Here is a 23420-nt window from a genome sequence, read left to right on the forward strand (position 1 = left end):
CAAATTGTGGAATCAGGGTAAACTCCGGTAGAGTTTTTGAGTTTCTTTAAACTATTTCTTAAATTTCATCTTAAGTTATCCATAGTGCTTGCCGGAATGGGGGGGCTAAGATAGTCCCAAACCTGTGGGGGAACCTCCCAAATGAAGGTCGAGGAGACACCGGTTAGGTGCCTCCAAGCTCTTGTCCACCAGGGTGGCTTTAGCTTCATATTCCCTGTCTGCTGCGGGTAAATTTCTGTTGCAGTGGCCGGAGGGGGATACCATCCCCATTTCTGCTGTCGTGCCTAGTGGAGAGGTACATTATGTCTTGGGCCCTGCCGTTCTGCACTGCATTCCAGTGACCTGAGGCACAGATGACAATTACTGTTCTTGCCTGACAACTTGATGTCCCTAATCCAAGAGGGAACCGTTTGCATGGTGGTGACCATCATCCCATGCCAAGATTCTGAATAGTTACCAGACATACACTGACGTGGCCATTAGTGGCACGTGATATCACCTATACTTGGACATGTCAATTTACAGCGCTGTAACCAGATGTGCCAATGACGCCAGTCGTGCTAGGCTGTGCGCAGTCACCCAGTTTGAACTGTAATGTTGAGGCTGAAGACAATGGCCGCGTCGTCAGTCACATCAACAGCAAGAACTCGTGGTGCTACAGTGTAAATAAACTGGAAAAACCAAGAATTCAATCCAAAAGATGTCTCTTATTTTGTGTAAATTTTTTTTTTTCAGTGAACGTTTCATTTTTTTAAAGAAAATAATTTCAGTGTGGTGTTTTACGAACATAAGAACAAAAAAAAAAGAATTTTTTTTAAAAATCTCTTTAGTGTATATTTTATGTGCTTTCTGTTTCAATGAACATTGTTATATGTCCTTTATTTTCAGCGTTTTTTTTTTTTTTTTAAGGTGTTTTGTTATTTTTTCAACTATGCTGTAACTGAACTGCTAAAGTTGTGATCAAAATTTTTATTTTTGGAGCGGTGCTCCAAATTAAAGGGGGGGAGTATGTTGTGATTATTGGGATTTGATTATTTGGACTCGGAAGACGGTGATAAATTATGTATGTAAAGGATTTATTCAATTGTTTGTTTTGGTTTTCCTCAGTATGTGGATTTTGGAATTGTTTAATTTGCTTGAAGTCAATATGATTTTGAAATTATTTGATTGTCATGGTAATTCTGGTGCATCCTGTACCACACGCGCCACATTGGCGTGGGAGATTTCCGGTTTCGTAAAGTTGCACCAATTTCGTAATTTTTCTAGAGGCTTCCTAAATGTTCCTTGTCAGCACTATTTTTTCTGCGCTCCTATTGGAGAAAATAAAAGGAAATGTGATTGGTAGGTGAAGGAAATCATCGTACGCTCATTGGCCGCGGTAATATTTCATAATTTCCGGGGAGAAGCGTTGTCGCTGGAGCCTTGCTCTGCGAGGGGGTCTTTTCTGTTTGACCACTGAAGGGAGCGGTCACCTTCCTAGGTACGGGTCTTCTTGGCCCCGCCATCCGGTAAGCACCGATTATTTTCGTTTTAACTTTTCAGGTATTCAGTTTCAGATGTAGTGTTTCATTTAATTTATCTTGCCGGAGCGTACCCGTGTTTCCTTCTGCTACCAAATGTTATAATTATGACTTAGCCGTTTCGGTAAGTCGCCTCACTTTGTTAAGAGATAGTACCCGTTTGTTGTTTTGTAAATTAATTGTTATACGCCTTTCGAAGTAATCCTTATCAGTAATATTTTTCTCGGGACTATCTCATTAATTCCGCTTCATCATGGAATATTCATCTTTAGGTCGGGTACCCTTTCTCAGAAGTGTTTTTGAGGGGGCTACCCACTGAAGATGCTCTGCTCCATGATTATACGTAAATTATTTTTCCTCCTTAGATGTATCTCTTCATTTTAGTATAACGTTACCTTCCTTTATTTATTTCGAACTGTTTTGGGTTTTTAAAGGTAACGCCACGACAGTGGAACGTCATGTGTGATGTTCCGGTGTAAAATAAATTTAATTACTAAATGCTACCCTCATGTAAATTGTAATGGTTGTTGAAATTATGCCGTCATTATTTTAATTGTATCTTGGTTATTGCTTTATATATGAAATCGAATCTAACTTGTTAAGTAAAGTTTAGGATTACATTGACTTCGCTTCTTCAGTGTTACCAATACCTTCCACCGCCTGGATATGGTTCCCAGCCGTTTCCCGGTTATCCTTTCTTAATAGTCATGTTGGTTAAACTGTTTGTTTATTTCCTGTAATTAATGTGCTTGCAAATTTAATTTCGTACATGTTGACGTGCCTAGTGTACAGTACTTTTGGTGAAAGCATTACGGTAGCAAACATTTTCTCTTCATTAAACCTATTAATTGTAACCTTACCCTTTGGAGAGGTTGCATTTACATTAAGACATATGATGGAGAAAAGATGGGAGTTTGGAAAAGACATAGTGATGACATTGATTGACATTGAGAAGGCTTATGACAGTGTGCCCAGAATTTCGGTATGGGACACATTAAAGAAAAAACAAGTTAACAGAGTGGAAGTGCAAATGATAAAAGCTATGTACAATAATTGTGTTAGTAGTTGTAAGACTAGTATAGGAAAAACAAAATGGTTTAAAGTTGAAACTGGTCTCCGACAGGGAAGTGTACCATCCCTCATACCATTCATCATAGTCATGGATGAAATTCATAAGAACATTAAACAGAGATTGGGAAGACAGGCAACAAAAGCCATGTTGTTTGAAGATGATACAGTGATATGGGGTGAGGATGAAATGGAAGTGCAAAAACAAGTAGATGTATGGAATCAAGAGATAGAAAAATTTGGGATGAAAGTAAGCAGAGAGAAAAGTAAAACAATGGTGATGACAAGGGGAAGGAAGGAAAGAAAGAAGGAAGGAAGGAAGGAAGGAAGGAAGGAAGGAAGGAAGGAAGGAAGGAAGGAAGGAAGGAAGGAAGAGGAAAGATAAAACTGAATGGTAAAATTCTGGAAGTGGCTAAAATTTCAAGTACTTGGGAAGTGTGATCACAGAAGATGGAAAGATAACTGAGGAAACTGGGAAAACAAAAGCAAACAGCTTCTAACAGAATGTAAGGGGTATTTTGTGGAACCAACATGTCCCGAAGAAATGTAAGGAAGTATTATATTCAACCTGTTATGAACCCATACTATCTTATGCAGTTGGATCGTGGACTACAACAAAACAAGAGGAGAGTAGAATACAGGCAGCGGAGATGAAATCCCTAAGAGGTATCGAGGGCAAGACCAGAAAGGAAAGAATTAGAAATGAAGAGATAAGGAAAAGGACAGGAATCTTGAAACTTCAAGACAGGATATAAACAACAATGCTAAAGTGGTATGGGCATATGATGAGAATGAGAGAAGAGAGAGTGCCCAAAAAAAAAAAGCTTTTTCAGAGAAGTTAATAGGTAAGAGACCATGAGGAAGTCCCCAAAAGAGGTGGACAGATTCAGTGTGGGAGTGCATATAGAAGAGGGGAGGAAAACCAGAAAATGTACTTAAAAAAGGAGAAGAGTGGTGGAGAGACAGGCAGCGATGGAGGTCCTTGATTCACCACCCGACCCAGGAAGCTTGTGATGCTTAAGAGAAAAAAAATTTGGAACAATGTTGAAAAGAGAGAGACCAAAAAGTGTAACACACAGGAATAAAAACTGTGGATGAAGAGGTTAAAATGGAGGAGATTCATATGCAACCACATCTGACTTGCTTCACAACAGCTCTGGTAATCGTGATTTTTCAGTGCTTCCGTAGAACCTTTCCATGTATTGTAGTGGTCTTAGGACACATATAGTCCCTACCATACTCCACTCCTATAAGCATTCCTCTCCTTCATACCGTTGCCTGTTTCCCATTACATGGATGAGGGGATGGACATTCATTCTTGCAGTAGGCTGTATTTGCAATGAAATATTGAAAATATGGTTTTATTCAAGTTACACTGCACAGTTACCAAGGTAATAAAATACTAGCAAACAATATTAGTGAAAAATTTGGAGATATCTCACCAGCAGTCAGGAGAATGTCCACAGAAGAAGGGGATTTGTAACCACATGTTGTTAGGATCACAGTCAGATTGTCTGGATTTCACACATTGATCAAATGTCTGGAAAGAAGTAAACAATAATTACATACATAGCACAGCTCAATAACCAATGAATAATAAATGCTGTGTTGATATAAACAACATAACCTTTAAGTTTTTGAAGTCCATCACACACAAAACACAAATGTACAAACCAGTAGAACAGAACAGAATGCTCTGTGTATCATGATGTTGAACTCTGTAATTCATGGATGCTGGATATTGTTGTCTATTGCGTGTGACATCTGAGTGGGTTACTTGTATATTTTTTTTACAAGCTGTTACCCGCAGCTTCGCTCGCATGGATTTCGTGATTTCATAAAAATAATCACTCCTCAGTACTGCATTAAGACATTATCTGAAAATTCCTAAAGTATAACAACCCACCGAAAAATTGAGTTTCATGTACCCCAGAACCTCTTTGTAAACCACGTTTGTGGTATAGCCTTTTGGAACTAAGATGACCAGGCTACTGGTAGAGCCAATGTGTCATAGAACTCTACATGGTGAGAAACAGACCTCTCTCAAGTATAAAACAAACAAAAAATATGGGTTTCTTTATTTTTAAAGGAGATTCGAAATACCTCCATGTCTGCAACATCTTCTGTTTTTGAGATATAAGTATCCCCATAAAAAGAAATCAACCCCTTTATCAGTCCTTACCCCTGCCCCCCCCCACCCCCCTCAGTGGATTTTCCAAAAACAAAAAAATATGTGTTTCTTTATGTTTAAAAGAGATTCCAAATACCAATTTTCACATCTGTAACATACTCATTTCTTGAGATATAAGTATCCCAATTAAAAGATTCAACCCCTTTTTAGTCCTTTTCAGCACTCCACCCCAAAAGGATTTTCTGAAAACAAAAAAATATATTTCTTTATTTTTACAGGAGATTCCAAATATCAATTTTAATGTCAGGAACATGGTAAGTTTTTCAGATACACTCATTTTCAAAATTTACCTACTTTTTCAATTCTTTTCACCCCCTTAAGTGGATTTTACAAAAACAAAAAAAATTGTATTTTTTATTTTTAAAGGAGATTCCAAATACTAGTTTTCATATCTGCAACATCTTCAGTTTTTGAGATGTAGGCCTAAGTATCCCCATAAAGAGAATTCAACATATTTTCGGTCCTTACACCCCTTAAACGGATTTTCTGAAAACAAAAAGATATGTGTTTCTTATCTTTAAAGGAGATACCAAATACTAATTTTCACGTCTGTAACAAATTCAGTTTTTGAAATATAAGTATCCCAATTAGGGGATTCAACCCCTTTTTCAGTCCCTGTCAGCCGCCGCTCCCAAGTGTATTTTCCGAAAACAAAAAAATGTGTTTCTTTATTTTTAAATGATATTCTAAATACCATTTTTTACACCTGTAACATGTTTTTGAGATTTACTCATTTAAAAAATTCAATCCATTTTTAATTCTTTTAAGTGGATTTTCAAAAAAAATTGCTTGTTTCTTTATTTTTAAAGCAGATTCCAAATACCAACTTTTACATCTGTAACATGTTAAATTTTCGTGATACACTCATTTTAAAAATTCAAGTGGATTATCCAAAAAAAAAAAAAAAATATATATATATAGGTTTCTTTATTTTTAAAGGAGATTGCATGTACCAATTTTCACGTCTGTAACATCTTCAGTTTTTGAGATTATAAGTATCCACATAAAACGGATTCAACCCCCTTTCCACTTATTTTTAACCCATATAAGTGGATTTTCCAAAAACAAAAAATATATGTTTCTTTATTTTTAAAGGACATTCGAAATACCAATTTCACGTCTTTAAACTGTTAAGTTTTTGAGATATAGATATACTCATTTTAAAAATTTACCCCCCTTCCTACCCCCTTAGCGATGGAATATCCAAAAATCTTTCCTTAGTGAGCACCTAAACTGTAATATAAATGTATTCCCAAAATTTCATTTCTTTATATCCAGTACTTTCGGCTCAGCAATGATGAATCAGTCAGCCAGGACAGGTTATCTGTATACCGTATTTACGCGAATAATCCCCGCACCCTGATTTTAGGAAGAATCATTTTAAAACAAATGAAATGAACTCATTTTCTTCCATCGAAAGAGTAACGTAGGCATAAACAAACATTTCATATCACTCCGCGAGGTCCACATAGTCCTAAACGCAAATATGAACGTGTAAATCTATGGATATAGTTGCTTTGCGTGAACATATTTGAGATAAAAATACATTATCACTGCTATAAAATGTATTTGCAATAAAAAATTAGCAAGAAGGTCTATTTCATTAATCTTGAACCCGCAATAGGTTCGATTCCCTGTAGATCGGAAGATTCGTTGTCTCTTGCATCACTAGAATCCTCTCCTAAATTACTTACAAATTCGTCACACTCCACGTCTAAAACACTTTTCACATGCGGTCTCTTTTTTACTCAGATATTAACATGACCGGTGGTGGATAATTCTTTTCGTGATACTGTATGTAAACACTTGAAAAAGACACACCGGCGAACGCTGATGTTAGTTTTGCGACACAGTAAAACCTCATTAATTTGAACTCTTTGGGACGCAAAAATCTGACTTCCATTTACATGATTTCGAATTAACTACCAACTCGTGCTTCAGAAATGTCAACCCTTGCCGCGTCACAAAATATTCAAGACCAGTTGCTGAATGCAACAACACTGATTCACAGTTTAAACCTTTCAAATACCATGGAAAAAATATTTCGAAAATGTATACAACATTTACGGTATTCAAAAAATGCACTTGGATAACTCAGTGGCAAACATAATCTCATGCAACAAAAGAAAAAAAAAAAAGAAACACGATTCAAAGACGAGGACAAATTATGCTGGCTCCCCTGTGCAAGTGCTTTAATTTTTGGATTACTGTACTGTTTGCATTTTTAGATGCCTTGTACTTGCAAGGGAAGTACCCGATGCCCTTAAAACATCATGAGTTATTGAGCTTTCCTGTAGTGAGGGGAGGAAGTCCTTCGCTTCCATCTGCATTGTAACACAGTACAGTGACCTCATCTCCTTTAAAAACGTCCGTTTTGGCTAGGCATAAAAAACAATGCAGTTTCATTGGCATTGACTGTACTGTTTGGTGCATACGAATTGATTATAATATTATGAGTCACGCTTTATCGCCAACTGTCGGCATCGGCAGTATTCGCTGATTCTCCTTCTCTGCACACTATCTGTTACGTGATATTGTGGCGTTCCTTAAAACGCTGCATAGAAATGAATTACGATTTCACCCGAACTTAACAACTATGAAATATACTGTCCTCACATCGAAGTGAAAGAAAGTGCGGAAAGCTACCCCTGCACATTCCGGAAGACGCATTCTATCATGACACGGATAAATTTTGTATTTAAGTTACTCTGTAAAATACTATTTTCAAAAATGTAAATGCATTAATTAAAATTCTGAATTGTTTTCCATTTAAATATGGTATATGGGGACAGTTATCTTCCATCTGTGGTTACAAAAAGTCTAATTGTACATCCAACATCGAAAACTTGCCAACCTTGATGCAAATAAAACCCGCACCCCAATTTCATGGCTCAATTTATTTTTAAAAAATATGCGGGGATTATTCGCATAAATACGGTATATAAAATAACATGCCCTGACTGACTGGCTGACTGATTCATCAATGCCGAGCCAAAACTACCGGACATAAAGAAATTAAATTTTGGGGATACATTTAAATTACAGTGTAGGTACTCATTAACGAAGGACTTTTGGATATTCCGTCGCTAAAGGGGGTAATAATAATTTCATGTGGCTATTTCCAGCCGAGTGCAGCCCTTGTAAGGCAGACCCTCTGATGTGTAGGTAACTGCATGTTAATGTGGTGGAGGATAGTGTTACGTGTGGTGTGCGAGTTGCAGGGATGTTGGAGACAGCACAAACATCCAGTCCCCAGGCCATTGGAATTAACCAATGAAGGTTAAAATCCCCAACCCGCCGGGAATCGAACCCGGGACCCTCTGAACCGAAAGCCAGTACGCTGACCATTCAGCCAATGAGTCGGACGCTCAAGGGGGTGAAAATGGGGGGGAGTGAATTTTTAAAACGAGTATATCCATATCTCAAAATCTGAACGGTTTAAAGACATGGTATTTGGATCTTCTTTAAAAATACAGAAACATGTATTTTTTTGTTTTCAACTTGAGAGAGGGCTGTTTCTTACATGTAGAGTTCCATGTCACATGTTCCAGAGTTAGCTCTGGCAGTAGCCTGGTCATCTTAGCCCCAAAGTCCAATACCACAAACGTGGTGTCAGAGAGGTTCTGGGGTAAATGAAACTCAGTTTTTAAGTAAGTTTTTATACTTTAGGCATTTTCAGATAATGTCTTAGTGCAGTACCGAGGAACGATTACTTTTATCAAATTATGAAATCCACACGAGCGAAGCAGCAGGTAACAAGGTTATCATCATTTCCATTGATGATAACTAAAAAGTTCATATCCCTAATTGTGAATTTGATTGATTTGTGTAATGAACTGGGTGTGTCTAGTAAGTGCTGCACATTTGTGACATCCTTTTCATACATGTAAATTACTGCTGTCCTATACAAATTCAAGGTATGTGCAAAATACTTTGAGATTTTTTGCTGTTTTATCTCCCTTACACAACAGGTGGAATTTATCATTTCCTTAGCACACTTAGGCCCGGTTTCATAACCTTTAAGTTTTTGAAGTCCCTCAAACATAAAAAACAAATTTACAAACCAGTAGAACATACCCAGATGATAGTATATAAACTTCATGGTTTTGATCCGTATATAATTGTGATTACAATAATAATTATTAAATTAATGTCCACCTTTTCAATACTATAATATGCAATATATTTGAATTACATTACTAAACTAGGGACTAGTTTTGGCCTTGGCTGGCCATCTTCAGCCTTAATGTAATACATCTAATAACTAAACAAATGTACAAACACACAATTGACATTAAAATCTGGGATGAACTATGTGTAAAATATGAAAAATAAATAAGACTCTAAATTCTTAGCATCTGGAGTACGCTCATCATCCAGAGTCTTTCTTGCATTAATATTCATAGAACTGCTAGTTCCATCACTGCTGATCATTACAATTTCAATTGCAAAAGTGGAACGGGTAAATGTTGATTCTGTAGTCAGATAATCAACCACAAAATCTTTCTGAGTGGTGTTAGCAGTACGCAAGCCACTGGACGCCACTGTAAATAACCACCAACTGATGCAGAACTGCTAGATGGTGCTTCCACATCAACCAACGTAAATAAAATGAATGTTCCTGTAGTGCTTGTTAAAATCATGCTGAAATGCTGTTGGACATTGTCAGAACGGCAGATGAGGCACATGAAGATATGGTTAAAACTGACACATTACTGAGCTCGATAGCTGCAGTCGCTTAAATGCGGCCAGTATCCAGTATTCGGGAGATAGTTGGTTCGAACCCCACTGTCGGCAGCCCTGAAGATGGTTTTCCGTGGTTTCCCATTTTCACACTAAGCAAATGCTGGGGCTGTACCTTAATTAAGGCCACGGCCGCTTTCTTTCCACTCCTACCCCTTTCCAGTCCCTTCGTCGCCATAAGGCTTAAATGTGTCGGTGCGACGTAAAGCAACTTGTGAAAAAAACTGACACATTCTTAATTTGTAGCTAGTATAAATTTGCAATTCATTGCAGTATCCATGAAGTTAGCCTGAATAAATTATAGATAAAATTAAAGGAGAGAGAGTGTTAGTCAAATGGCATAGGTTATACGAGACTTACATCTATCTAACCTATTTATAACGAATGCTGTGAAGCAACACAGGTCCTCTAGTTATTATTTTCCATCTATTCTCACTTCACTGAAACATGAAACAAACTGCATTGCGAGAGTAAGCCAGAACTGGTAATTACGCAAGATCCCCTCCTGCCTGTGCAGCTATCTGCTTAGTCACTCCCAGCCGCCACTCTGGTTTCAACATAGAGGCAGTAGCAGCTTCTGTACAATGTTCTTAGTATATATCATATTACCATCATGGACTTGCTTACTCATTTTGTTAATGGACTACCAGTACATCTGTTGGAGCCTTCATCAATTTTCCTAAAAGGTTGACCTTGGGATTTATTTATAGTCACAGCAAATGCTAGTCTTAATGGGAACTGCAACCTTGACATACAGAATGGCATGTTCGATTCAGATGACATTAGCTTTATTCTAGGTATGTAAATGGTACTGCCTTTTCCATTAAACCACATTATCACCATTACAGTCTATAAATCTCATGTTAGATCCGTATTGACGGTTGAACATCTTACAAATTGTACAAAATTATGTTGTGTTGATTATCCTCCTAGTCAATACTCAACATCATATCCAGTTAAGATGAAATTTTAGACAGACATGTTAGACCTGGCATAGGGTCAACCGGGCGAGTTGGCCATGCGGTTTGGGGTGCGCAACTGTGAGCCTGCATCCGGGAGATAGTGGGTTTGAACCCCACTGTCGGCAGCCCTTAAGATGGTTTTGCGTGTTTTCCCATTTTCACACCAGGCAAATGCCGGGGCCGTACCTTAATTAAGCCCACGGCTGCTTCCTTCCTACTCCTAGGCCTTTCCTATCCCATCGTCACCATAAGACCTCTCTGTGTCGGTGCGACGTAAAGCAAACGGAAAAAAAAAAAAAAAAAAATGCATAGCGTCATCCACAGTAAAATATTAATATTCTAAAAACATCAGACACATAATATGAAGTGTTTGTTAAAAGGCCCTTGAGAGTCCCAAAACACTGTGATCATCATGGACAACAAATTACTTTGGAAGACGCTCATTTTCAAACACCCTACCCGGCTCACTGGAAGGGCGAACCGATGATCACGATAACGATAGCTTTCAACATGCGTGAGCACAAAGAGTTTATCTGGACTTTCTAGCATAACAGTAGATTTATCACAGGTAATGCAGATGCAAGCCAACTCTGTTTGAATATGCTAGGAACCCAAGAGAACTTTTTCTTATCCTACTTTTCCCATACCAAGAAGATCTATTAAGAAAGCCCTTCAAGCCCATCCTCCTGATGAAGCTGGGAAACAGAAACAAGACTGTTGGGAGCTGAGAACAAATAGATGCAGACGAATTGGAACTGGAAAGGAAAGGTCTTACCTATTTGAAGATAGCACTGCGTGAAGATTTGTGCATTGTCTGTGTCTTCTTTTCTACAGTTCTTTCTTCTGATGCTGACCTGCTACTGTGCTAATCTTACTATGTGTTCCTACATTTCTATATATGACTTGATTTGTCACTTTTTGTTGCTTTCTATTACTTAATACTGCCGTATGCATGGCATCCTACACATAACCTAACTCTTGTAAAACCTTCAATTATCAATGTCAATATACGAGGGCAAGTCAATAAGTATCTGCAATCAATTTTTATAATTTATAACAAAAAGAGTACACACCTTTTTATTGATATCATTTTTCAACATAGTCACCCTGCTTTTCAATGCACATGGTCCACTGTTTCAAAAGCTTTCGGATACCCTCTGCAAAAAATGTTTTTAGTTGCATAGCAAGCAACGTATGCACCTCTTCCTTCACCTATTGGTCGGAGCTGAATCGACGGCCACTTAGAGGATTTTTAAGAGTACCAAACAGATGGCAATCTGACGGGGCAAGATTGGAACTGTACACAGGATGCTCCAACACCTCGAAATGCAGCATCTGAAGAGTTTGAGGGGTGTGAGCGGTGGTATGTGGACGTGTATTGTCATGCAACAAAATAACTCCTTCTGACAATCGGCCTCTGTGTTTGTTGCGATTTGCAGGTTTCAGTTCGTTTACCAGCATAGCACTGTAACGTTCACTGTTTACTGTTTTCCCCTTTTCCTGGTAATGTTTCAGAACTGGCCCTTGAGAGTCCTAAAACACTGTGATCATCACTTTTCGTGCAGAAGGTTGACTCTTGAATTTCTCTTGGACTGGGGATTCGGGATGCTTCCATTCCGTGCTTTGACGTTTGCTCTCTGGTTCGAAGTGGTGAAGCCATGTTTCATCTCCAGTGGTGATCTGTTTCAGAAACGTTTCACCTTTGTTAGCATGACGGTCCTGTAGGTGCTGACAGATTCTCATACGATTGCGCTTCTGCTCTTCACTGAGTTGTTTTGGAGCCCATCTCAAACAGACTTCATGTAAGTTAAGCCTGTTATGCATGATTTCATATGCAGAACCATGACTAATGTGCATATGGTTTTCAATATCATCAACAGTCACTCGTCTGTTATTCAGGATCATATTGCACACTTGTTCAATACTGGCATCAGTTACGGCTGCAGATGGACGCCCGGATCTTTCCTCATCCTTCACGCTCATGCGACCCCTTTCGAACGGTTCAATCCACTGGTAAACACTTCGCTGTAGCAAAACATTGTCCCCGTATTGTGCTGAAAGTCTTCTATGAATTTCCACTCCTGGTACACCCTCAAACCACAAAAGAAAAAGAAAAAGAAAAAACAGATTACGGAATGCTGTTTTTTTTCCTTGGTGCAAACAGAGAGTGGCGCAGCCACCTTTACGTTGCAACAGCGCAAGCTGTACTGATCTGATAATGCTGAAACCGTCCGACTCGTTGGCTGAACGGTCAGCGTACTGGCCTTCGGTTCAGAGGGTCCCGGGTTCGATTCCCGGCGGGGTCGGGGATTTCAACCTCCATTGGTTAATTCCAATGGCACGGGGGCTGGGTGTATGTGTTGTCTTCATCATCATTTCATCCTCATCACGACGCGCAGGTCGCCTACAGGCGTCAAATAGAAAGACCTGCACCTGGCGAGCCGAACCCGTCCTGGGATATCCCGGCATTAAAAGCCATACGACATTTCATTTCAATGCTGAAACCTACCACAGATGTACACAACGGTGCCATCTAGTGGCTGGTGACCATACAATGCCATAGAGCCAAGCTAAAGACAATTAGAGTAAAACTGTAGATACTTATTGACTTGCCTACATATTTTAATTATCTTTTATTAAATACTAAGTACGATTATACCCTGTAAATATGTATTGTACATTTGTATAACTTCAAATACGTATTGTGAATACATCTAACCCCAAAGTCTGTGTACTCAAAAACTGTAGAAAACTCTGTAATATTCGTATATTGGGTATAATCCACGATCATTCTGATACATATGGAGGTTTCTGGAAACTTACAATAATGTTTTATTATCCAGATACATGTAGAAACATAAGGAATGTTATAGACTTGTCCATATGTGTTTATACAATATAATTGAACATTCGAGTTTGATTTACTCCAATCGAGAGGCCAGTCGATCTATTGTTCCTTTTATGTTTCGATGTGTTCCATTCAGAGTGTTGCAAGAACATTTCCGGAAGTCAATATTTCTAGACTGTTTATCAAACAGTACATATATATTGAGCTGACAGGCCGAGAGTCAGTCAGTCAGTCAGTCAGTCAGTCAGTCAATCAGTGCATTAAGAGAATGTAGAGTCTGAGTTAGAGTGAGTGTTAGCGTGAGCTGAGGAGTTGGCTGATTACATAGTGTCCACAGAAATGTTCTCTAAAGTTTCCCAGACTTTCCCTGACGTAAGAAAAATTTCCCTGACTTATGAAAATTAAGTAACACGTTAATTCACAGAACAGCATGTTTTACAAGGAACAAAAAAGAAAATTCCAGCCTGCAACATCCACATAGCTCATCTAATTATCTCTTAACTTTCTTTTTTTTTAATTATTTATGGAAAAACAATTACAATGATGGCATTTTACATATAAACATATTATATTTCAATGGTAACATATAACATATACCTTTATCTTATCATTTCCAAGGAACAAAGTTACAACTAACTTATTAATAGAGTAATTCAAATGTGAAAATAAAATCTAATACTAATACAATCTAATACTATTTCATTTGAATTTAAAGCTCTCCTGAGATCAAAAGCAATTAACTTGTGTTTGTAATGTAGGTGAATATAATGAATTCCAATTAGTCTAGGTATATATTCAAAATAGTTTTCAAATTTGGAGACAAATCAGTCAGAAAAGATAGGAATGAAAAAAAAAATTCACTTATCGAAAAGATTACCGTTTTTTAATATATTTTTTTATTTTCTAGAACTACTTTCTTCCTTTTAATTTCAGCATTCTGCTTTTCTCTTTCAGTTTTCAACTTTTTCAGTTCTTCCTCCAAATCTTTCCACTGTAATTCAATTTTCCTTTACTCCATTTTCTTCCTTTCCTCTTCTGATTGCTTTTCTTTTTTTCTTTTCCAGGTATAACTGATACCTTCTTCTTCAAGCTTGGACTGAGGTCAGCATACTTTGATTTTTTATTTTTTTATTTTGCTAGGGGCTTTACGTCGCACCGACACAGATAGGTCTTATGGCGACGATGGGATAGGAAAGGCCTAGGAGTTGGAAGGAAGCGGCCGTGGCCTTAATTAAGGTACAGCCCCAGCATTTGCCTGGTGTGAAAATGGGAAACCACGGAAAACCATTTTCAGGGCTGCCGATAGTGGGATTCGAACCTACTATCTCCCGGATGCAAGCTCACAGCCGCGCGCCTCTACGCGCACGGCCAACTCGCCCGGTCATACTTTGATTGATTGTAACATTCCTCGAACTACCAACGTGTTTCACACTATCAAAAATTATTCTCTGGGACACAAGTGATTCTTACAGAAGATTTTAGACTAGTAAATGCTTACTGACAGAAAAGCCTGTCTCAGTAAATGCATTACCATAGGATAAAATAAAACAAAGTTTCATTATAGACCAGAGATCTTCATATTTCTCGTCTTTTCCTAAGAGATTGTAGTAAAATTATTCATCCAATCCCTAGTCATGTGTTCTTTTAGAAATGAAGTTATTAATATGTTTGTTGATTCCTGCATTGTTCTGAGGTTCCTTGGTTAGCAGACAGAAATGTCGTTTGGCCTTTTCAGCCCTTTATCACATATTCTTGAATGGCTGTGTAAGTTTTCAATGACAACATCACTCCTTTTCATTGCCAAATGGATTTGAGCAATATCATTTTAGGATCTAGGGCAGTCTTGCTAAATGTGATTTTAGAGGACTTTTCACAAGTTTTTCTAACATCAAGAGATTTTTGAACGCATTCTTAAAAGTAACTTTTTCCTTTTTAGAACATTTAACCTGTCTGAGCAGCATAACCAATATCCAGTTTTTCTCCTGAACCTGGGCGTAATTTGAAACGAAGAATTCCATTACATTCCCATCCGTGACTGTCGCTGATCAGAAAGATCTTCCTCATCTGGGTTGTATTCCTCACTCCAATGCTACAATAGCCTGGGTTACAAAAGAATAGAACTTAAAAATATCCACTCAAATCCATCATTGGGGAAGATTTCCCTGACTTTCCAGACTTTTAGTCTATTTCCCTGACTTTCCCTGACCAATATTTTTTCCCTGACTTTCCAGAATGTGGACTCTATGTATAATATATGAACTTTTCAGAATTGACTTGAGTGAGAGAGTACTCAGTCTTGCCTTGTAATGGTGAACTGAATAATTAGTGCAGTGAGTGGACTGTTGATATCTGCACTTGTCAGAATCAGCAGTAAATTGCTTCAGTGTGTTTCCCTTAATAGTGTAGTGTTGTGCATAATTGTGTACAACTATGCGTTGTTAAGGAATAGACATAGAAGCAATCAAGTGGTTTTATGTAAGGAAGTGAACATATCTCGTGTGATATTTATTTATACCAAAATAAACTTGCATTGAGAACAATAATACAGAATTAAATTGATTCCACTACACTTGTTTCTACTGCAAACAAACCAACTCATAGGAATTACCAAGGAAAGAGGTAGAGTATATTTCACATAGTAAAAGAAATGGAAAATCAGAAGAAGAAGAAGAAGAAGAAGAAAGAGAAAAAGAAGAAGAAGTGACATCATGAATTTTATCATCTCTATACAATGGACATGACATTCAAGAATGTAATGTGTTAGTATACGCCTCTTTCCAGGACAACTAAAATGTAAAAAGCTTTAAAGGACTGGGATTGGAAATAAATTTTCAATGCTCTTACCATTTTATCTCCATGCTTCCTTCGAACAAGATGAGGACGGAAATCATCTCCAAACCTTAAAAAGTAGTAATAGGACACAAGACGATCCAAAGGTTTACGAATCAAATTGATGTATATAGGCCGATGACTCACACCAAATCTAGAAAAGAAAAGAATCGACCAATACAACTTAACTTCAGTGCATATTTAAAATGTTTCTAATAACCTAAAGGTTAATTCAAGATGTACAGGAATCCAAGTCTAGAGACCAATATCAGTAGCAAGTACTTCCTTTCATCAAGATGGCAGATTTTTCTGATCAGGAATCATATAATCATAGGTATGTATCAGCCTTGAACAACCCATTTAGTACAATCAATTGAGAGAAATGAATAAACAGTGAGAAACTTTATGTACCTACATAAATTGTGGAGTTTACAAAATGGCAACAAACCAAGCAGTGAAAATGCTTCATTCCTTCCATGCCTGTACAAGTATCATCAAAACATCAGCTTCAGTGAATAGGGGTTCCCGATAAACAGTGCCCTGAAAATGCCTCCAGTCGCTTTTGATGCAATCTAGGAGCATCAGTGACAGCTGCTCACTGTTTATATAACAAGACAGTCATGGACAATAAACAGATGCAGCAAGTAATGCAGCCATTTTCACTGGTTGAGTATCAGTTCACAATTGTAGGTTTGGGGTTCTCCACCTAATCAATACTTCTCCAGTGTTAATTATATGTATTTACGTTTAAAAGTACATTATGAGTGCAGGACTAGTTTCGATTCTCTGGTGGAATCATCTTCAGCTGCTAAATGTATCATGAACATAAATATATCAAAATAGCAATACATTAAATTAAAAATATCACACTATTTAAAGATATGTACAGTTCTAAATTATGGTGATAATAACACATGTTAATGTCCTCATCACATATCAGAGTTTGTTCAAGATTCACTTTCACACCTCCACATACTAGTGGCAGTGGTTTACACAGAGCATTGTTGAATCAAAATTCACATGCACAGATCTGTATCTAAATGTTAATAATCACAATAGCACTTGTCACCATTTGGTGAGAAAACTGTACAAGATCTGCTATGTCAGACAGCATCACCGATTTGAATACAGGTTTTATCACAGACTCCGTTCAAACCATTGACCAATTTGTACATATCATTACAGCTGATAACGGACTTAAACTCACATGGATAGTCCTACACAGGGACCGCACCCACAGTAATACTAGGGACATGGTCCACTGTCCTTATCTCAACAGAAGTTTATACAATAAATGATGGGAGGCTGATGACCTTAGATGTTAGGCCCATTTAAGCATCATCGTCATCAATAAATGATGGGACAATACATCAATCCATGTATTGGAGAGTGAGATATGTTTGAGCACATAGTTTGGAACAGTTTGCTCCAGAGACTAGGTACCTGGTTTGATTAATTAATTACAGGGTGTCGCATATAAATTCAGACCGTCCAGTGGCGTTTATACTCTTCAAGACTTAAGCAGCCATAGTTCTTGACCTTGTAAGGAGCGTGCACCTGTACGACCTAGCAGTCTCCAGTCTGAATGCCAGCTGTTAACCTGGTGAGGCAGTTATTTTTGTATGTAAAAGTTATTTTAAGTACGAAACGGCTTGACGGGTATTTCTTCAGCAATTTTCTGGTGAAGTGCCAACTTTACAAGCTCAGATTCATGTAAATAAATAAATAAATAAATAAATAAATAAATAAATAAATAAATAAATAAATAGTAAATATATTGAAAACTACTGGCTCAGTGCTCAATAAAAAACATGCGCACACACAAACAGTTTAACATTGTTTAAAAACTGCTGATCCAGCCGCAAGAGTGAGGTATTGTGAGTGATACCTTGCATCACTGAATGATCGATAATTCGACCCACAGCCTGTGTTCTTTTCGGATGAGGCGTGGTTTCATCTTAATGGTCGTGTGAACAGTCATAACTTTCGCAATTGGTGTGCAGAAAATCCTAATGGTGTTTATAATGTTCCTCATTATGACAGGAAGATTGGTGTTTGGTGTGCTGTTAGTGCAAGACGAATAATTGGGCCTCTAATTTTCGAGACGACAGTAAATGCAGTGTGTGATTTTTACTTGTGGCGTAAACTGAAAGAATAAGTGTATCGAACAAATCACATTGGAGGAACTGAAAGAAAACATTACGAATTAAATCAGAAACATTACTGTGGCAGAACTCACTTGCATCAGCCAGAATGTGGTTACCAGTACAATGCTTGTATAACCCAGCAAAGGACGACACTTCCAGCATCCAGATTTCATATAAGATTGTATACACACTTTAAGCAGGGTGGCCACGCATGACGTAAGTTCAGCTGTATGCTCAGTGTGGATTTATATGAGAGACCCTGTATATTAAATATTCGTTAATCAATTATGTTATAATGCGCTGGAGCTGCAAGTTCATCTTCTCTACAGAAAGCAGTAGCAATGGATTGTGACCAAGTTGAGTATTCTATCTTTTCTTCTCTTACTTTTCTTCCTCCCTTATCTCTCTCTCTCTCTCTCTCTCTCTCTCTCTGTGATCAGCCGATTCCCACAGCGGATATTTTTCCCACACAAATGGGGGCTGTGTTTATATAGATAGGGCTGAGTATCGCTTAACATGCAGTGTGAAACAACAACTCAGGTTTTTCAGCAATCTTTCACCTATTTCATTTAATTTGCAGAACCAGGATATTCCCTTTTTAAGGATTAAAGTGACTGTTAAAAAAAGTGGGTTGTACTTTGAATGTAGTCTGGAGTTAAATGGGTATCTCTATTCAGATTCATGTAATTGTAAATAAATAAATAAATTGTAAATATATTGAAGCATCATCATGGTGCACCATACTGCTTGAAGGGAAACTGGAAGGAAAGACTACAAGAGGACGACCAAGAGCAGAGTTCCTCGATGGCATTAAAGGACGACATCCATATCAAATAATCAAGCAGCTGGCTCAGAATAGAAGGTCGTTGGACGAGGACAGTCATGCTACCCACCAACCATCAGGTTACGGAGAGTGAGAGAGATATTCTTATCTGCAAGTTTTTCTAACTGTGTAAACTTCTACCATTGTTTTCTTCATTGGAGTGACTGGAAATCAATTTATATGCAATACTGTGGTGTATGATCCCCTTGTATTCTTCCTTGGATGTATAATTTAGTACCTCTATGACCATGCAAGCCGCAGGTGCAACCATATTGGATGGGTATCTGTTGAGAGACCAGACTAACGAATGGTTCATTGAAAGGGGGGTTGCAGCCTTCCGAAAGTTGCAAGGGCAGCAGTCTAGATGATTGACTGATATGGCCTTGTAACAATACTCAACATGGCTTAACTGTGTTGATACTGCTACATGGCTGAAAGCAACGGGGAACAACAGCCGTAACTAACTCCCGAGGACATGCAGCTCACTCTGTATGAATGATGTACTGATGATGGCTTCCTCCCGGGTAAAATATTCTGCAAGGTAAACTAGTCCCCCATTCGGATCTCCGGGTGGGGACTACACGAGAGGGGGCGATCATCAGGAAGATGGATACTGACATTCTGCAAGTCGGAGTGTGGAATGTTAGAAGTTTGAATCGTTGTGGAAGGTTAGAGAATCTGAAAAGGGAGATGGATAGACTAAAGTTAGATGTAGTTGGTATAAGTGAAGTATATTGGCAGGAAGAACAGGATTTTTTGTCAGGTGACTACAGAATCATCAACACAAAATCAAACAGGGGAAATGCAGGAGTTGGTTTAATAATGAATAAGAAAATAGGGCAGCGGGTAATCTACTATGACCAGCATTGTGAAAGAATTATTGTCGTGAAGATAGAAATCAATGCCCACCACAGTAGTGCAGGTCTATATGCCTACTAGTTCAGTGGATAATGATGAAATCGAAAGAATATATGAAGAGATAGAAGATTTATTATAATATGTAAAAGGTGACGAGAATTCAATTGTGACGGGAGACTGGAATGCAGTGGTAGGCCAAGGAAGAGAAGGTAATACAGTAGGAGAATTCGGATTGGGACAAAGGAACGAAAGAGGAAGTCGACTGGTTGAATTCTGCACTGATCACAATTTAGTCCTTGCCTTGATCCTCTAAGATCAGATGTAAAGTCAGGATCGCTTCACATGTTTCTACATTTCTTCTTAAGCCAAATTGATCTTCTCCCAACTCAGCTTCAACTTGTCTTTCCATTTTTCTGTAAATAATACGTGTTATAATTTTGCAGGCATGAGATACTTAACTAATGGTGCGGTAGTTTTCACACTTTTCAGCACCAGCTTTCTTGGGAACAGGTATAACAACATTCTGCTGAAAATCGGATGGCACTTCTCCTGTCTCATACATCTTACACATGCTTGACCTTGCAAGGAGCGTGCACATGTTCGACCTAGCAGATTCACAACTATTTTTTATTTTCCACCTTGTCGATACATTAATTGCTTAAGGGAACTTATTGGTTAAAAGTGGTAGTACATGTTTCGTATATTATTAACATCTTCAGCCACATAACACTGTTTAGATGAAATATTCATATATTGACAAAGTATCAATGCTTTGAGAGTGTTATGTGGCTGAAGATGTTAATAATATACAAAACATGTACTACCACTTTTAACCAATAAGTTGCCTTAAGCAACTAATGTATCGACAAGGTGGAAAATAAAAAATACTTAGTTGTGAATCTGTTAAAAGTGCGATACGGACCATGAAGCTGATTTTATGTAATTCGACCTAGCAGTCGCCAGTCCGAATGTCAGCTGTTAACACGGTGAGGCAGTTATTTTTGTATGTAAAAGTTATTTTAAGTACATGACAGCTTGACGGGCACGCGATGCACTTCTTCAGCAATTTCCTGGTGAAGTTCAAACACCACAAATGACAGCTGTACACGTGGACGAGACCTGGAGACACTGGAAGGTATCAAATAGACTTCATTGTGATTAGGTAGAAATTCAGAAACCAGGTGTTGGATTGCAAAACTTTCCCAAAAGCAGGCGTGGATTCTGACTACAACTTGTTGGTCATGAAATGTCATCTGAAGTTGAAGAAATTGAAGAAAGGAAGGAATGCAAGGAGATGGGATCTAGACAAGTTGAAAGAAAAGAGTGTGAGGGATTGTTTCAAGAAACATGTTGTACAAGGACTAAATGAAAAGGCTGAAGGAAACACAATAGAGGAAGAATGGACAGTTGCGAAGAATGAGGTCAGTGGGGCTGATGAAGAAATGTTAGGAAGAAAGGAAAGATCAACTACGAATCAATGGATAATTTTGGAGATATGAGACCTGATCGATGAACGATGAAAATACAAGACTGCAAAAAATGAAGAGGGCAGAAAAGAATACAAGCGATTAAAGAATGAAGTGGATAGAAAGTGCAAGGTAGCTAAGGAAGAATGGCTGAAGGAGAAGTGCAAGGATGATGAAGGTTGTATGGTCTTAGGAAAGGTAGAAGCTGCATACAGGAAAATCAAGAAAACCTTTGGAAAAAGGAAATCTAGGTGTATGAATATTAAGAGCTCAGATGGAAAACCACTTCTAGGAAAAGAAGACAAAGCAGAAAGATGGCAGGAACATATCCAACAGTTGTATGAAGGTAAAGATGTAGACGATTTGGGTCTGGAACAAGAAGAAGCTGTTCACGCTGATGAAATGGTAGACTCAATTTTGAGGTCAGAGTTTGACAGAGCTGTGGGAGTCGTAAACAGGAACAAGGCACCTGGAATTGACGATATTCCCATTGAATAACTGACTGCCTTAAGACAAACCAACATGGTAAGGTTATTAGATATATGAGACAGGAGAAGTGCCATCCGATTTTCAGCAGAACATTGTTATACCTATTCCCAAGAAAGCCAGTGCTGAAAAGTGTGAAAACTAAAGCACCATTAGTTAAGTATCTCATGCCTGCAAAATTTTAACACATATTATTTACAGAAAATTGGAAAGACAAGTTGAAGCTGAGTTGGGAGAAGATCAATTTGGCTTCAGAAGAAATGTAGAAAAATGTGAAGCAATGCTGACTTTAAATCTGATCTTAGAGGATCAAACTGAGAAGGACAAGCCCATGTACCATGTACATGGCATTCGTAGATCTAGAAAAAGCATTCAATAATGTTTATTGGACCAAGCTAGATTCTGAAGGCGACTGGGATCAAATACTGAGAATGAAGAATTATCTACAATCTGTATAAAAATCAGTCTGCAGTGATAAGAATTGATGGCTTTGAAAAAGAAGCAGCAATCCAGAAAGGATTGAGGCAAGGCTGCAGTTTACCCCCCCCCCCCCCTATCTCCTTTTCAATGTTTACATAGAACAGGCAGTAAAGTAAATCAAACCCTTGAGATTCGCCGATGATATAGTTATTTTATCTGAGACTGCAGAAGATCTCGAGAAGTTGCTGAATGGTATGGACAAAGTCTTGGGTAAGGAGTACAAGATGAAAATAAATAAGTCCAAAACAAAACTAATGGAGTGCAGTCAAACGAAGGCAGGTGATGCTGGAAATATTAGATGCTGAAGTCTTAAAGGAAGTAGACGAATAGTTACTTGGGTAGTAAAATAACTAACGATAGGTCTTATAGTACCAATATAATGGTCCGTTATTGGACATTATAAATTTTCCAGCTAACTCATTCTTGGTTGCCTGCGTTTCGCCCTTGTGTGCTAAGTTAGGCTCATCAGTTGGGACTTAGCACACCACCCAAGAAGCAAGGCTAGTGCATACCGTAGAGGCCACTGCATAGGCTACTTGAAGCCACCAGCAGTGCCAATGCACTATGAGAGCTATGTCTCATTTTCAAAAATTGATGCCTGCCTGGCCATCAGATAATACAGATGTTGATTCCCATAGGGAATTTAAAATATTTGTCCTGAATGAGTAAATTTATAATACCAATATAATGGTCCGTTATTGGACATTATAAATTTTCCAGCTAACTCATTCTTGGTTGCCTGCGTTTCGCCCTCGTGTGCTAAGTTAGGCTCATCAGTTGGGACTTAGCACACCACCCAAGACACAAGGCTAGTGCATACCGTGGAGGTCACTGCATAGGCTACTTGAAGCCACCAGCAGTGCCAATGCACTATGAGAGCTATGTCTCATTTTCAAAAATTGATGCCTGCCTGGCCATCAGATAATACAGATGTTGATTCCCATAGGTCTTATGGTGGCAATGGGATAGGAAAGGGCTAGGAGAGGGAAGGAAGCAGCC

The 23420-nt window shown here is 38.2% G+C and overlaps 1 protein-coding gene across 1 annotated transcript in view; it reads right to left on the minus strand.

Annotated features, from left to right (window-relative positions):
- The window catches only part of Hs2st (Heparan sulfate 2-O-sulfotransferase), a 111664-nt gene that overhangs the window by 49483 nt on the left and 38761 nt on the right, over window positions 1-23420 (minus strand). The window contains exons 4-5 of the mRNA XM_067146188.2: window positions 16177-16315; window positions 4031-4128 (exon numbers count right to left, since the gene is read on the minus strand). Coding sequence (XP_067002289.2) covers window positions 4031-4128; window positions 16177-16315 — 237 coding nt within the window. The remainder of the gene's footprint in view (window positions 1-4030; window positions 4129-16176; window positions 16316-23420) is intronic.

The sequence above is a fragment of the Anabrus simplex genome, chromosome 4 (genome assembly GCF_040414725.1).
Source record: "Anabrus simplex isolate iqAnaSimp1 chromosome 4, ASM4041472v1, whole genome shotgun sequence".
In the NCBI taxonomy this organism is placed as follows: Eukaryota; Metazoa; Arthropoda; class Insecta; order Orthoptera; family Tettigoniidae; genus Anabrus; species Anabrus simplex.